This window comes from Eublepharis macularius, chromosome 1, assembly GCF_028583425.1.
Source record: "Eublepharis macularius isolate TG4126 chromosome 1, MPM_Emac_v1.0, whole genome shotgun sequence".
NCBI lineage: Eukaryota > Metazoa > Chordata > Lepidosauria > Squamata > Eublepharidae > Eublepharis > Eublepharis macularius.
The window spans coordinates 62,759,621-62,776,060 of record NC_072790.1 but is presented as its reverse complement, the minus strand read 5'-3'; the positions used below and the strand labels follow the sequence as shown (position 1 = coordinate 62,776,060).

Below are 16,440 nucleotides of genomic sequence, written 5' to 3'. Positions count from 1 at the left end.
GTACAATGCTGACTAGCTTTAAGATTTCCCAAGACTACCTTTTTGTTTTGTCAGTCACTGACCAGAGACTAGTCCAATGAAATCTGAGCCAATTGAATCTTTCAACCCTTGCCAGGCCGGGAACATTGCCAGGCAGGGAATTCTCCCTCCCCTTGTGCAAGGCTGTATGAAAGCAACAGAGCTTCCTCATAAGCAAAGCAGAGAATGCTGATTTGATTCCTCAAGCAACGGGACTCATACTTTTTGGTAGAATAGCTCTGGAGAGTTTCCAAGGGAAAGCCGAGAAGACCTCAAATTTGGACTCGGAGGTTAGTAGTACCCACTAAATGTATATGCTTGCTGTCCAAACAGTTTTTAAAAAACAGGGCTAGATCATCAAACATGACGTTTCTTTAGTGCCGTTTTAACATATTAAAGACAGTTCAGCTGATAGCATGCAGAAGCAAAGAAAGAAAAGGGACAGGAATGTAAAGAATGAGTGTGGAATATTAATGGAGGGAAAGTGCAAGTAAGAGAATCGGAAGCAAGCTGAATACATAAGCAGAATGCAGAAAATGAGAAGTAACTGACTGGAGAGGTCACTTCTCTACTATACGGATAGTTTATAGTAGAACAGCAGGATCTGAGTCCCGTGGAGAGCACAGGGAAGCAACTGGGTCAGATAAATCTCCACCATTTTCCTCTCCCTGTTTTGCACAGAGATCAGGCAGAAGCCAGAACTGCTAGACTGGGCTTCAAGACGGAGGCTGTTTCCCCATGGTCTAAAAATAGCCTGATACTGACAGAAGGCTGCCAGCTTCCTCGCATGATTTTTTACTCCATCCATTTATAAAACGCCACAAACGTGATTTGTGGCATTTTGTAGATGGTGTCAAAAATCGTGGCCGGAAGCCTGCGACTTTCTGTGAGTATCGCGCTATTTTTAGACCACGAGGAAACGGCCCTATTCACCATTTAGCATGAAAACGACTGCTCTGTCCATCTTCCAAACATAATCTGGAGAAAAGAAAGAATGGCTGCTTCCACACATGTTGGATAATCCACTTTCAGTACTCTTTAGTGAACATTTGAAACTGATTTTCCATGTGTGGAACAAAAAATCCACTTCTAAAGGATTACGAAAGTGCATTGAAAGTGCATTATTCAACGTGTGTGGAAATGGCCAAAGTCTCCCCTAACAAGCAACTTCTTCTTAAATGATTTCCATTTGTTTTCTAAGGTCGTTTCCACACGCTGTTAAAGAGGCGATTAGTTAATTTCTTGGAGACGTATGGAGTGACTGAAAAAACTGCCAGAGTTCAGTGAGTGGGCTGTCTTTTTAACAGCGTGTGGAACTTAGTGATATATTAATGCAATTAGGACTACCAACTGACCCCCAAAACTGGTCTATGGTGCTTTTTTGACTTTAACAGCAACTAGATTGGTAGTAATCAGCAGTGACATCTTTTCACAGCTTGCGGACAAATATTATCACTAGCTAGCATTCAGCTGCTTTTAAAGGTGCATTTTTGATGCATCGGAAGAAGTGAGGTCTAACTTACAAAAGCTGATACTGAAATAAACTTAGTTATTCTTAATAAACCACTTGGTTTCTGGTTTACTTTGTTTTCAGAGGCAAACCTACAGAAATCTATTCCAAAGTTGGGAAACAGTTGGTATTCATTTATTAATACTTGAAAGGCGATTAGTTAATTTGGAAAATGCTGAGATACTGTCATTTGTATGCTAGCAGTCAGCAGCTAGACATTCTTTGCTTAAATCTGACCCTTACAGAGATGCCATCTGCCCCATACAGAGATTTTAAAGGGGTGGCAGGGAAGGAATCACATCTTCAGGCTCTGCAGGGCCATATTAAACCATGGCCTGGCCCCTAGGCTTTCAGGTATTTTGGGCCCTCTCTGGCACTTCAGTTTTTCACTCCACTACAGCTGACAGCCTGACCCTGTTACCGTAAGTACTAGACTGCAGTACATAACCCTATATCCATTTTGAGGGTCTCCTGAATAATTCTTTTCACAATTTTTGAAATGTTTTTCTTGCATGAGTAGAACTGTCCTGGAAAGCACATCTGAGGGGTATAATTGTTTAAGATTGTAATATTTTGAAGTGAATAATTTTTTATTATTTATTAAAATATATATAATTTATGGATAATTGTTTTAATATAAGAGTCAATTTGTTTCACTTCAATAAGGAAGCAGTTAATTATCTTATTAATAGAGGTTACATAAAAGAATCAATTAATTGTAATTTGTGTGTGGGGGGGATGCCTCAGCAAAAAAATTGATGCGTCCCTAGTCCCTGCAGGGCCCCTAGGCTTCAGCCTAGTCAATCTTATGAATAACATGGCTCTGGTGCCCTGATTGGCTGAGAGCTCTTGAAAAAGATGGCTGCTTTCAGCCTGAGAGGCTCTCTGTGCACATTTTTCATCAGCGTCTGAGAGGAGAGATTTTGCTTTCATGCCAAAGACTTCCAGACTTCTGGACTTATGGTGAGAATATCTGCCAATAAGAGAAGCATGGTAGTTAATTTAAATAGTATTAGTTAGAACTTAGTCAGCAAAGGTTGGTTGTTATTTGTATTTCATACTGCCTATGCTTGTTGGAGTGGTACCTGCCTTGCATTCACTCTCTGAATTTGTCTTTGAATTAACCTTAACATACTTTTACCAGCTCGTGTCAGGAGTGCTTGCTACCTGTACACACATTCATCCAGGATGAACCCAGAGGCCGAAAAGCCTCGGATAAACAGACGGAGCCTTCCGGGAGACTCCAGGGGTACGGTTGTAGTTAGCATTTGGGGATGGAAGGAGAAGATCTCTGGTCTTGACACTTCCTTCCTAAACATTTTAGGTGGGCGAGGTTGTGACTGAACAAAAGGAAATTGTAAGCTTCCCCCTTTATCTACTGAGCTGAAAGTACGGAATAGTGCAGTACCTGGGTTTCTGAAACGCTGAGTGTGGTTTTTTCAAAATAAAATAATTTCTAGCCTCCACCACCAAAAAGAAGCATGCCACAAAGTTGCACTATTTTGGCTGCAGTGAGGTTCTTCATGCATTATATGTCCCTCTACAAATGATTTTTTCTGATCTGAACAGGAACCTAAGAATTTATAACCATGGCTGGAAAACCCAGGCTCCATTACTATAATGGAAGAGGCCGCATGGACACTATTCAGTGGTTATTGGAAGCAGCCGGAGTTGAGGTTTGTTCTTATTGCCTGGAGCAATGTTGAAGGCAACTGCATTTTTTCTGGAATCTGTATCATATGGTCAAACTAGAGGTGCAGATTTTTAAAGAGCTGTGTCCAGGTTCCCCAACTCTGGTTCCATGCAGGCACATAGAGGCTATGAGAAATGGCTGTTAAAAATTCAAGGAGAGCCCAAACAGCCTCAGAAAACCACCACAGGGGCAGAACGAGCTCTTGCTTCCCACGCTCAATAGCAAGCAGGAAGGGTCTCTATTTCTGCTGCTCTATCTGGAGTATTCTGTGCACGTGGAGCATTACAAACAGGAAATACCTGTCCCCTGTGCTATTCTGACATCGGGAAATGGCTTGAGGAGAAAGGCAGGAGCTCTTCCTTCCCCTTCCTTTTTGTGACTGTGGAGAAGCTAAGTTGGGTCTAGGGAACTCGGACCGAACTCTTTAAAAAACTACATGTCACATTTCACTCATAGGCAGCAGCTAATCTGAGTGCAGGTTACAGTGTTAGCCCAGGGCTGGGGATGCTGGAGTTGAGACCCCTCCTTTGCCATGAATCTCCCTGGTAACCTCAGGACAGTCATTCTATTTCAGAATAACCGACCTCACTGAGTTGTTGTCGGATAAAATGGGAGGGGCTACGTATGCTGCCCTGAATTCCTCAGAGAAAGGGAAGGATGAAATTATGATTGTTTCTATACCTCAAGTATATGGACAGGGCAGGAGATAGTTTTCCTTTCTGTTACACCACTGCTTTGATGAGCAAACCATTTTATACATCAGCTTTCAGATATAGAACTGTTTTTTAACATACAATTAGGATTTATATTTGCCCAGGATCTTCATGGTGTCCATCCACAGCCTCCATGTCTTCATTGTGCGGGAGGGAATTGACTGTCAATTGTCTGTTAGTACTAGCACAAACACCAGGTCTTCAGAAGGGGCAACAGAGCTAGAAAGACAGATAGGATAGAACTTTGTATCCTTCTTAGGTCTGCCAGTCCCCTGGTGGAGATGGGGGAATCTCTCGTTCCCAGCCACTGCATTCTGCCAAAACTCACCTTGCCGATGGGAGGGAAAAGCCCTGGCAAGCATCTCCAGGAGCAGGAATACTCCTGGGCCAGTGCACAGCAGGCTCCAATTGGTGCAATAACATCACTTGCAGGTGCAATGACGTCACAGGGGCTGCTGTGAAGGGCAAGAGCATGCCCACCACTGCGCACGATCATGTCACTTCTGAAAGTGAGATCATCATGCCACACCAGGAGCTCACGCGGAAGTTATCTCATCAGTCCATTCCAGTTTAGATAGTAACGAGTTTCTTCTTTCTGAAAGTCTAGTGTGAACTTTATTGCTAAGCAGCATCCCCATTCTGCTTGCAGTGTTAATCAGCTGATATGTTGTACATTCAATTGTATCCAATAAATGGCAAGTGGAGTGAAGGCTCCAGATGATTCTGGTCAAAAATTGCACCTGACAGATGTGTCTTTCTGCTGGAAGAAAACAATGGTTGCATGTAGTCCTTTGTTTCAACCCTCTTTCAGGATTTCCAAAAGTGATCATAAAAGAGGAAATGAATTAGGAACCTTCCAAAAGTTTACTTAGAGACTTCAGCAGTACTGAAATAGGAAAGTTCTGACATTCATGAGATCCCTAGTATCTTTTGTCTTTTTTTTCCAGTATGAAGAACAATTCATTGAATCAAAGGAAGATCTAGAAAAGTTAAAGAAAGGTGAATAAGATGGATGAATGTTTTATGTACTTGCTGCTGAGTATGCAAATACAGTTTCCAGTATTCACTTAATCATAGATTATGATGCACACAGTCCCAATCTGAATTGGGTCCCTGTACACATGGAAATTATTCCCAGGAGGAAATTTGTAGCTGCAATTTGAGAGACTGATTAAAAATCAGGTCGGGAGAATTGGATATAACCCATAGACAACTGTAATGTGTTTGGCCCTTAAGGGATTTTTATTTATAATAAACTTAATAAATTTATTCCACACTAACTTAAAACATAACCATACAAAACCCAAAATATAACAATTCCTAAGGAGTTCCATACATTTAGAAATTCAATAGTTCTTGACAATGAATGTTAGAAGAAACATACAGTGTGTAAGCTCCAATGAGCAAGTTGGTTTACCCAGTAGGGCTGAGTGAGTGTCTGGAGCAGAGCAGCCAAGAAGAAGGCTGGTTGCTGGGGAGCTTAATAAAATTTTATAAACTCTTATCACCTTGAATAATGGCTGTAATTTTTGAATTACAGTTTGAATAAGGGCTGGGTTCCAGGATGTTTCCATATCAAGAGGACTGTAGCAAGGGACCCTGGTACTTGGCAGATCGAGAAAGTTGAACTTTGCAAACCCTTTGCTCAAACTCAAAGATGTTTGACTGCGAGTTTCTATTCTTTGTTGCACCTATGTGTTTGGTTGTAAAAATATAGTTGAATTGTTTTGAATACTGAAAGGTTTTAATTTAAAGAAATTTCTTTACTTACATTTATTTTGCAAGTTTGGTTCATAATTTAGCCTCATAGAACCCACACAGAACAGAGGTTATAAGTGTAGAGAAGGTTTTTAGCTGCAGAACAGACAAAGCTTGAACAAGATAGGAATGACATTGTCTTCAGAATTCACTATACATTTTGACTGAAATTTCTGCAATTTCAGAATAGTAGCTATTCTTAATGCTCTTATTGCATTATAATTTGAGAAAAAATTATAATCTATTAAGTTATTTGGGGTTTTCAACAGTATTTTATATAGATATTTTTTTCAAATAGAGAGTTGGTGCTGAATTTTAGCTGAATATCAATCTTAGGCAATAGGCCGGTCTTAATTAAATTATTTTATTTATTCATTCCCTAGTATTTCACTTTGGAAAGAAGCAGGTGACTTTAACATCATCAAAAGCAGAATGCAAGAGCAAGACTTAAATTCAAAACAAGAGATGTGCTCCTGAAAGGCACTGTTTGGATATCAAGTAGAGATGGGCACGAACCACAAAAAACCTGAAACATGAGGTTCGTGGTTTGTGTGTTTTCATGAACCAGGAACCACGAACTGGCACGAACTGGGGCAAGTTTACGCGATGGCCATTTGAGGGGCGGGAAGGACATTTTTGGCCTCCTCCACCACCCTGCGGGCCCACACAGCAGCAGAAGAGGTCAAAAATGGCCTTCCTGCCCCTTGTGGGAGGAGGGGGAGGATGCCGCAGGCCTGCAGGGCAAGATAAGTGTTGGAGTGGGGCTGGTGGTGGGACTGGGGGCTGAGGGCTAGGGGCTGGGGTTTGGGCAGTTTAAACGGTCCTGCCACTTGCAAGTGGCAGGTCCCTTTAAACTATCAGCTGGCACGCGGCGGGGGGGGGGATCCCAGCTGATAGTTTAAAGGGACCTGCCACTTGCAAGTGGCAGGAAAGGTTTATATGGCCATTTCTGAGGGGAAATGGCCATTTAAACTGCCTCTTTAATACGACCCAAAAGAACCAGTAGACCAGTATGTGGAAGTTTGTGGAAACGAGCTTCCACAAACCACTGGTTCGAGAACCACGAAACGGCCTGGTTCATGCATTTTTTGTGGGTCATAATTCAATTTGTGCCCATCTCTAATATCAAGTAGTTGAATTAATTTCTCATCTTCTGTTCACAAGATGGAGCCCTGCTCTTTCAGCAAGTGCCCATGGTGGAAATGGATGGCATGAAGATGGTACAGTCCCGAGCGATCCTCAACTATATTGCAGCAAAATACAATCTCTGTGGGAAGGACCTCAAGGAGAAAGCATTGTACCGTAACATTGCTAACATTTGCTACTAAATACACATTTCTGCTTACTATACATGATGTAAGGAGAAATCTCTAGTTTCTGTCATGACCTGCTGACAAGTTATGAATCAGCATATTTCAGCTCAGGGCCACTGTCAGCTGGGACAAAAAATAAAAAGTGGATTGTGGAGCAATGAGAACTAATTTGGCCTCTCAGTCATAGCAGGCAAGGAGAAAAAATCCTTTCTCTCAGCAAACAAGATTGTTGAATTGTATTTCTGCAAGGACATCACCATATCACTTGGTCCTGTCACATGTAAATAAATGTCACGCATTCCAATTGAATAGTGCATGTGTATCACTGTAGAAATCCAAAACGTTTTTTTTCTTTGTTTTTGGTATACTAGATGAGACACTGGGTATGCCCTGTTCAGAAGTCCAAGGAGGTTTTTTTTTTAATAAATAGCCCTGATTAGACAAGATCAATGGTATTTATATATGAACATGGGAGGGTTTAACCTTTCCCTCAGTACTGATTTCTTAAGTTGAAACTAAGTTAATTTGATTATATATATGTTAGGTAAACCCTAGCATCAAAGCTGGCCCCACCCTTTCCTGTTATTTGGGAATGGATATCATTTGCTGACTTTAGCAAGACTGAAATATTAATATCACCTCCACTATCAATTTAGCAGAAGGCCTTTTCTCGTTCCTTTTTCTACAATATGGCCATTATAATACCAACCTACCTGACCAGGTGATATGCATGAATGAAAAGGCTTCATGCAAAGATACTGTAAGTGAACGTCTTGAACATTCAGAAGTGCTAAGTACATTCCAAGGAATATTATCTAACTGTAGTCAGATTGATATAATCTAGTTCAAGAAAGGAACGCTTCTGCTCTTAAATAATTTGCTCTTAAATAAAATAATTTGCTCTTAAATAAAATAATTTTAAATAATATTTAAAAGGCAAGCTAATGCTCATTAGCTATCTGGTATCATGTCTACACTCTCTTCCTTTCAGAATGGATATGTATATCGAAGGTATGATGGATTTGGGTGAAATGATCATGCACCATCCTTTCAAGCCAGCTGATGCAAAGGAAAAAGATCTTGCGCTGATCATTGAAAAGGCCACCACCAGATACTTTCCAGTCTTTGAAAAGGTATGACTTATGCTGAAGACCTTTGGCTGGAGAAGCTTGGAAATAAAGGAAAGGAAAGGAATAGGCTGCTTAGTTTACAGCCATGGTTGGATGATGGGATCACCTATGCTCCACTGTATTTGACAAACTGTTCACCATCCCTCAGTTCAATCTCATCTTAGATACATATAACTCACTTGCTCTTTGTAAAAACCAGTTGTAATCATCACCATGGCATATCAGAATTCCCTTCCTTCATCTAGTGTTCCTGAAACTTCTGATAGCTGAATTAAAATTGTATAATTAGCACAAAATATAGAGCAACACGGTAAGTATAGCAACAACAAAACACAATTTCCCGTGCAATAACAATGTCTCCCTATTTTATTTACAGTAGTTGCATAATTTAACAGAAAGCTATACCACATGTAACCAGTCCTAGGAAAAATTATTTTGCAGGCGTCATATATACTCCAAAGTCAATACATAAAGTGTCCAGTGCTTCAAGTGCTCTATTAATATTGCAACAGGTATTAAAGTGCAAATGCTTCCTAGCACCATGTACACACTAATTCTTTCATTCAAGCTCGCCTTATGTTCCAACTGGAATTGGGTATAGTCCAAGATTTAGTTCCAATAAACTGTGTAGTTCACAGATTACAAGTAGACCTTTGCGTGTATTCTTTAGGTGTACATTGATAATTCTGTGACATCAGTATTCTAACAGAAGGTCCAGATCACCATTGTATCCGTTTCCAAGCTCTTTCTCAAAGAACACAGTTGTCAAAGGTTCATGCAGCTACCACTCCATACTAGTCATCATCATAATGTTAAATTATGCAACTACTGTAAATAAAATAGGGAGACATTGTTATTGCACGGGAAATTGTGTTTTGTTGTTGAATTAAAATTGTAGGCACACTCCAGTCTAAAAGCAAGCCTTTTTGGCTGTCATTGTGTGTTTCTGTATGGGACCGCGATCTCTGTGTTCCCCACTGTTGACCCACTGGAATGGGGCAAGTACAGATCAGTGACTCATTCAGAGATGCAGAAGACATCCTCCTCTGTGCAAAGATTAGTCTGCTCTGCATCTTTCCATTGGTCAATTAGCTCACTCAATCACTCTCAATGCAATGATACAGCAGGATTATCTCACTCTCAGAGGTAGTAGATTGGAAGGAGGTATAACCAAAGAGCAGTGTCTTCTGCAGAGTCAACCCATGAGAGCAGTGTTACAAATCCTTACTAATTTCTTATCCTATTGAGAACCTCTTAAACTGTTTCCTGCTCTGTAGGTCCTCAAAGATCATGGACAGGATTATCTCGTTGGAAACAAATTCAGCAGGGCAGATGTTCAATTGCTTGAAGTTATTTTAATGACCGAAGAAGAGGTCAAGCCTGATATTCTGTCAAAATTCCCTCTTTTAAAGGTAAGTAATGTAATAACCTTTAACAAGTTGCAAAAGATGCAGATAGGGCATTCTTTGCTCAAGTTCACTGAATGCTGGTCAGGATCGTCCAGTGACCAAACAGCAAAAGAGCTGAAATCAGTAATGCACCATCAGTAATGCACCATGCCACTAGTTATTTCAATTACCTTCAAAGCCACCAGAAGTTTGATGCTGTGTTTAGTTTCCTGAGTTATTCATGCAACTATGGAGATAGAACCATTCCTGATTTATGCCAGATGGATTCTGAAGGATTTTAAATTTGAATGTGGTTTACAGTTTGTATGCGGGTGCTGAAAATATGTATACTAGCAACAAAGCCTGTTTTGTGAAAAAATACAACCAGCTCTAAAAAACTTGTTGGTTATTTTTTTTTCATGAAACATAACAATCAGTCATCAATGGTGAAAGATTTCTTTGTATACAATGTTTTTTGTAAAGATTTTGTCAGAATTGGGAAGAAACTTGCCATGCTGGTCCATGGACAATAGAGTCTGCTCTGAGGAAACTGCCTTCAGGATTCCAGCAAAGCTTCTTTAGGGAGGGGAGAATAAACTCCACAGGATCCAGCAGGTACCCCTCCCAGGAAAGCACAGAAAAGCGTCCAGTGCCACCTGGGCTTCCGCTTTCTCCTCAGCGACCCTCAGTTGAGGCACAGGGAGGAGTGCTTAGGCTGTCGATTCGGCGGGCCCCCTCCCAGCAATGCTCGGAGATTAATTTGTATTCTGCTCTTCTTCCCCTCAGCGCCCTCCCACTCTGGCGTGGGGGCAGCTGTGAAGCACCTGCTTGCCTCTGCGAGGGGGCCTGGTGAATCAATGACCTGAGCACTCCTCCCAGCAGCAAGCAGGCGTTTTGCAGCGGCATGGAGGCCAGAGTGGGAGGATGTTGAGGGGAGGCACAGAGAGGACTGCTTAGGCTATTGATTCGGTGGTCCCCCTCCCAGCGTCAAGCAGGCACTTCATAGTGGCCTTAAGGCCAGAGTTGTCAGCAATGTACTTGCGTGAGAATAAAAAGTGAGTAGTCGCCAGTATGACTTGCCTTTTATATAGTAGGATGTGGTATATCTATAGAGCACAGGATCACATGATCATCATCCATGTCAATCTCATGGCTTCTTATCAGAAAAGCATCTCATATACATATAACTTACATATACATATAACTTACTTGGTGACAAGGGCTGCACCATCAATTGAATGGAGGCAGTAGACACTGTGTATATTCTTTTATAGGAACATGCTTGCTGCCCCTATTTAAAGGAATGAAACCCCTTGCAAACAGAAGAGGTCCATATATTCATATGTGGAGTCCTGGATCAGAATAACATTATGCAAAAGTCTTCAGTATTTTGAGCTTTTGTTCTTCACGGGGCCTTAGAACTTCCAGTCAACATGATCCCCAAACCACACACTATTACTACTCTTCATTTACAGTCATAGATCCATAGGAGTTAGCTGTGTTAGTCTGTAGTAGCAAAATAGAAGAGAGTCCAGTAGCACCTCTAAGACTAACCAACTTTACTGTAGCATAAGCTTTTGAGAATCACAGTTCTGACTAGATGTGGGAACGAACAGCATTACGAACAGGAAAAACCCACGAACACCCTAATATGCTGTTCTCAAACAAGCTGTTCCTGAGGCTCCATCCTAAATGAACAGGTGGTCGTTAAAAGCCTTGTTCGTTGCCTTCGGCAGCTGTTCTGCGAGCTAGACAGTCTGGCACCTGCTGCAATCAATCCCTTGGCAACCGGAGGCAAGGAAGGACTGTCTGAATTCCTTCTGGCTTTCCTTCTGGTTTTAACCCTTCAAAGTACTTCCAGCAGAGAGTCCCATTTTTGCCGCTATGAAGAGAAAATGACAGCCAACAGGGAGACCTGTGGATCATGCCTTTCCCGGGGTGCAATCTCTCTGAAACTTGGGGGGTCTTCAGAGGACAGTGAGGACTATGTTGCCTGTAAATTTGGTGGGTATTGGATATTGGGAAGGTCAGTTTGTGGGGTGTTTAAAGGGCCCTGCCCCTTGCATGTGGCAGGAAAGGGCCCTTTAAACTATCAGCTGGCAGTTGGCAGGGGGGAATCCCCCCTGCTGCCTGCCAGCTGATAGTTTAAAGGGATTGTTAAAGGGCCAGGTAAGTGGGTTTGAGGGGAGGGGAGCTAAGTGGGAGGGTTGGGGTGGGAGGGTTCTGGCCCCCCACAAACAACGAACAACGAACATATCCGGGAACAGTTCATGTTCGTCCATGTTCACTGTTCGTTGTTCGTGGATGGTACCAAATGACGAACAGGGTGTTTGGATTTTTTTTTCTGTTCGTGCTCATGTCTAGTTCTGACGAGAACTGTGATTCTCGAAAGCTTATGCTACAGTAAAGTTGGTTAGTCTTAAAGGTGCAACTGGACTCTTTTCTATTTCATTTACTGTGTGTCCTATTATAGTTCAGGGTGCCTCATTAAATTAATTTTAATGGTATTTAATTTGAAGATAAAGAACCTGCAGTCAGACCCAGAGTTAAATTTTCTTGGTCTTATTAAATTAGACAATCATAGGAACAACTGAAACAAATTGGTAAATAAGAAGCTAATGTGCCTAGGAATTTGGATCTGGATTATAAAAGTACATCAATAAGGTCAAGAAGAGTTTGCTCAAGCTTCGCAGTTGGCATTCCCCTACCAATTTGTATTCCAACATATTTCTGTAATTTAACATTTCCTAAATATAGACATGCCTTTATGCCGGCACGTCTTAATGGTTTGCCGTCTGCAGTGTTGTCAGATAAATATGCTAGTATTCTATACTCAGAGAAACTATGTAATTGTGACCTTAATTGCATCACATCTATTGACCATGTACTCTTGAGTTGCCCTGAATATTTAAAATTTAGACAGGTGCTGATTTCCCCCCTAATTAGTAAGGATTTTGCTTCTTCAACTGCTGAGACTTCTAGACTACTGAACAATAAAGAAAGATAGGTTACATATAGGGTCACTCGATTTTTGGCTGCAGTTGTACAAATACAGAAATGCCTAAAACAACTGCATAAATTTTAATATTACGTGGGTAACTTTTATCAATTGTCTAAAGAAACTCTAAACGACTGTTCGAGACCGCTGGGTCAAAGGAACAACAACAGAAAAGAAATTAATTTTAAAAATCTAATCTCAGTTAGAAAATTTCTGTATTTGATTACTTTCCAGTTGTGAATATTAAAATCAAATAATGGTTTAGAAAAATGATTTTATTTATTGTGTTTAGATGGTATCTCTGACAATAAAAATAAGAGGATTGTTTTTTGTTTTTGTTTTTAATGTCAAGTTCCCTCGTTAACATTGCAAAATTGCACAACACTAAATATGGTTGTACTATAACAAACAATAAGCGAGTGTTAAAATATCTAATACTTATTCCATCTGTGGTTAACTTTCCCTCAAGTGCATAGGGTTTCTATTTGTTTGATTATAATGACTGGGAACTGTAGTTTGATCGGGGTACTGAGGATACTTCCTCATAGAGTCCCAGATTCACTGCTCCAGGGTTGTCTAAGGAAGGGGAGTGACTATTAAACCAGTTTAAATTTGGGGTGAGGATATGCCAGTTCATATACTGAAAGATCGGGTTTTAAGTGCAATAAATATCAGTGTTGCCAATACTTGTGTTTGCACAACCTCCCTTGAGGCTTTGTTACAGCTGAAAGATATATTTTCCCAGCACCAGATATGTTGCACATTGTACCTAGGTAGATCGGATGCCGTCTTCCTGAGCATAACCATTCCTGCTGTGATTCTCATATACTTGGATATCGTGAATGGTGATGAGAGACACAACTAAACCCACCCATGCCTGGACCACCTTAGGCCATTTCCTCATTATTTTATTGGTTGAGAAGCTAAGAGTTCCTTTGGTGTATCTCTCCAGCATTAGAAAGATTATCTACAAGGATGGATAATTCTTTTTTAAAAAACAACAGCAACCCTGATCTCTTAATTTTATCCAGTTCTTCAAAGGCCTTCTGTCTGTCCAGCATGACCATGTATTTTTTTAATCCGGGTGAAATTAGGACAGTGTTGCAAAGCCTTCCTCCTAGATTCCTTATCTGGATATCATATAATCGTCATTCGTCTCTGAATGAGAAAGGTTATTTGGTCCACTCTCACAAAATGGGCAAGACATAAGGGAAAGGACTGTAGACATGCCTAAAACATAATTAGGAGCTTCAGTGAAGGAGAAATGGTGACCTTAACTTCCTGAAGAGCATCCTTGAAATAAATGGGATTTTAAGTGGACGACAAATTTTTTTCTCACAAGAAGTTTTGTTATTGATTATCAGGGTATATATTAACTCTAAGTTCTTCAGGAAACAAGTGACTCCTGAGAATGGCACTGTTTCTTGCTAGAAAATGCTTCTTATTTCAATATTTCTCTTTCTCTCCCCCCACCCCCAACCCCGGCCAGGTTTACAAAGGAAGAATAAGCAACATCCCTATGATCAAAAAATTCTTGCAACCTGGTAGTGCCAGAAAACCACCAATGGATGAAAAACAGTTTGCTGATGCCATTAAGATATTCTATTGAATCAAGACCACGGCTACATGCTAAAATTGGGACTCCCTTCAAATGCCTTTTAAGAAGCTACCACTATACAAGCACAGTTTCCAGAATAACTACAATGTGGAGTTCAGTGTACAACAAAAAAGCAAGATTTATGAAGCAGAAGTCACGGCAACCATGTGCTGCTACACCAAAACACAATCAAACATTCTTCTGTGCTGGTATTTTCTGCATGATTGGATTAACTTATGGGTAGCGTCTGAGCTGGCATCAACAGATAATACTTCCCAATGGTAACTTGCATGAGTTTGATGGGCAAAAAATACCTTGCCAGCTTGGTTCCAGACAGCCTTAATGTTCTGATTTCAGAACATTTCTGGGGATATAGTTAAAGTTATGTCAGATATTTTACAAAGGAATATTAATAAAACCCCGGAATTGCTGTTATTATGTATGAACCTAGAAGATTTTGATAAAATGGACAGAGTTATGGTGTTTTATATGATTACGGCGGCCAGAATGTGTTATGCACAGATGTGGAAGACTAAGGAGATACCATCTATGGAAGACTGGATTCTGAAAGTCTTGAATATGGCAGAAATGGACAAATTAACAAGGAAATTGAAAGAACAAGAAGAATTGGACTATACATTACGCTGGGAAAAATTTAAGAAATATGTGGAGAAAAAGTGGGACATGAAGGGGAAACTGTGGTCTTTGTAGGGGAGATAGAAACTTACTTAAGGTTAAAAAGGGGTATATTTTACTGTATTTTATTGGATTAGTACAGTATATTTACAGGGGAGTATAATTATGAGTAATAAGGTTATAGGGAGTATATGTGAAATATAGATAATATAGTTAATTGGTATGTAAGGAATAGTATGTTACATATATATATATGTAGTTTTTTTTTAGTTAGTATATGTACCTATTATTACTTACATAATTTTTATATTTTTAACTAAGATAAGCAATATAGTTAGTGTAGATTGTTAAGATAATTAAAGAGATTTGATAGGTATAATATAGATATATATTACATTATTACATTATTATTATAGACTTTAAGAATTTATATGATATACTTTTTAGATTAAGTTGGGTATGGAAAACTGCTGGGAGTCACCAGAAAAGGGGGGGGGGAAGGATGGGGAAAATACAATGGGGTGAATAATGATAATGATTTCTATATGTATGTTTGTAAACCCATCCAATAAAAAATTCTTTAAAAAATAATAATAATGTTCTGATTTCAGAACCGTTGTTTTTTCCCCCATCAGTTCCTCGCAGCTTCATTGCATGTCCCTTGCTGTCCTGGCTTTTCTTTGTTTTTTCTCCCCTCTTTTCTGAAACCTGTTTTCCTCCAGTATGCTTTTCTGAAACAGCTAATTTCTTCCCACTTGTCTGTAATGGCTGTGCCATTTGCTCCTCAACCTCACCCTTTGGCTTTGGTGCATGATAGGCAGTGAACTTTAAAAAAACCCAAAAAACTGCATGCTAGTGATCTATCCAAACAGGGATATACCATCTGTATGCTAACAAAACCAGCAACAACCAATCAGAATACTGGAAACAAGCAGCCAATCCTCTCCTTGCTGTCACCTGAAACATTCCTTCTAAAAGCATACCTGAGCACCATGCCTGGACACGATTTTCAAGCTCTGTATGCAGTGTGCTAGGTTTCTTTTCAACATGTAATCTAATGTGAAAGGCAAGTCTTTCTCTGTAGTTGCTGTCTGGAAGATGCCTGAGTCAGAGGTAGACCAAATCCTTGCGCCATCACACACACTTAGGTTAACCGGCCTCACAAGGTTGTTTTGAGGATAAACTACAGAGGGGAAAACAATGTTCAGTCAATTTGGGTCCTTGCTGGGGTGTAATGAAGGTGTAAATGAAGTAAATAAATAAACCACACTAAATATGTTCTAGCTGAAGTTAGCAAGAACCATAAATATCACAGGATACATGTTGATCTCAGCAGAAAATACAAAGAGAAATTGCTGGTTCAGTTCATTAAAGCGGTTTCTACAATAGGGGAATGAAGTCAGGAACTGAAGCTGTAAGGAATCCTCCCCCTCCACACACCAGAATCTGTATGTGTTTCAGTTCAGTTCTAACCACACAACAGCAGTGCAGGGAGGCAATTGCCTTGGTCCAGCAGGTGGCAGCATTTTCTTTAATGACAATCAACCAATTGGATCCCAAGGAGAGAGACTGAGCCCTCACATAGCATAACTCCATTGGTAGGAGGGAAATGTATGCATAGCGCATAAGTGCATTTTGTCTCTGGCACCTCCTGGCCAATGGCATTGGTATTCAGCTGCAAAGCCT

The 16,440-nt window shown here is 40.4% G+C and overlaps 1 protein-coding gene across 2 annotated transcripts; it reads left to right on the top strand.

The window, feature by feature from the left end:
• Positions 1-148: 148 nt before the first annotated feature.
• LOC129330135 (glutathione S-transferase-like) lies at positions 149-15,266 on the top strand. Of its 2 annotated transcripts, XM_054980077.1 has the most exons (7): positions 149-308; positions 3,098-3,204; positions 4,882-4,933; positions 6,857-6,989; positions 7,997-8,138; positions 9,413-9,547; positions 14,011-15,266. In XM_054980077.1, the coding sequence occupies exons 2-7, from the start codon at positions 3,118-3,120 to the stop codon at positions 14,128-14,130; spliced, it is 669 nt and encodes a 222-aa protein (XP_054836052.1). In that variant the 5' UTR covers positions 149-308; positions 3,098-3,117; the 3' UTR covers positions 14,131-15,266. The 2 variants fall into 2 exon arrangements, with proteins under 2 accessions (XP_054836052.1, XP_054836061.1); XM_054980086.1 differs by lacking the exons at positions 149-308; positions 3,098-3,204; positions 4,882-4,933 and adding an exon at positions 6,178-6,230.
• The last annotated feature ends 1,174 nt before the right edge of the window (positions 15,267-16,440 follow it).

Excerpts from the sequence above, each read along its gene's own strand:
- LOC129330135 (XM_054980077.1), top strand. The coding sequence starts at position 3,118 with ATGGCTGGAAAACCCAGGCTCCATTACTATAATGGAAGAGGCCGCATG. Across the intron at positions 6,990-7,996 it reads GACCTCAAGGAGAAAGCATT|AATGGATATGTATATCGAAG; the intron begins GTACCGTAACAT and ends TCTTCCTTTCAG. Across the intron at positions 9,548-14,010 it reads CAAAATTCCCTCTTTTAAAG|GTTTACAAAGGAAGAATAAG; the intron begins GTAAGTAATGTA and ends AACCCCGGCCAG.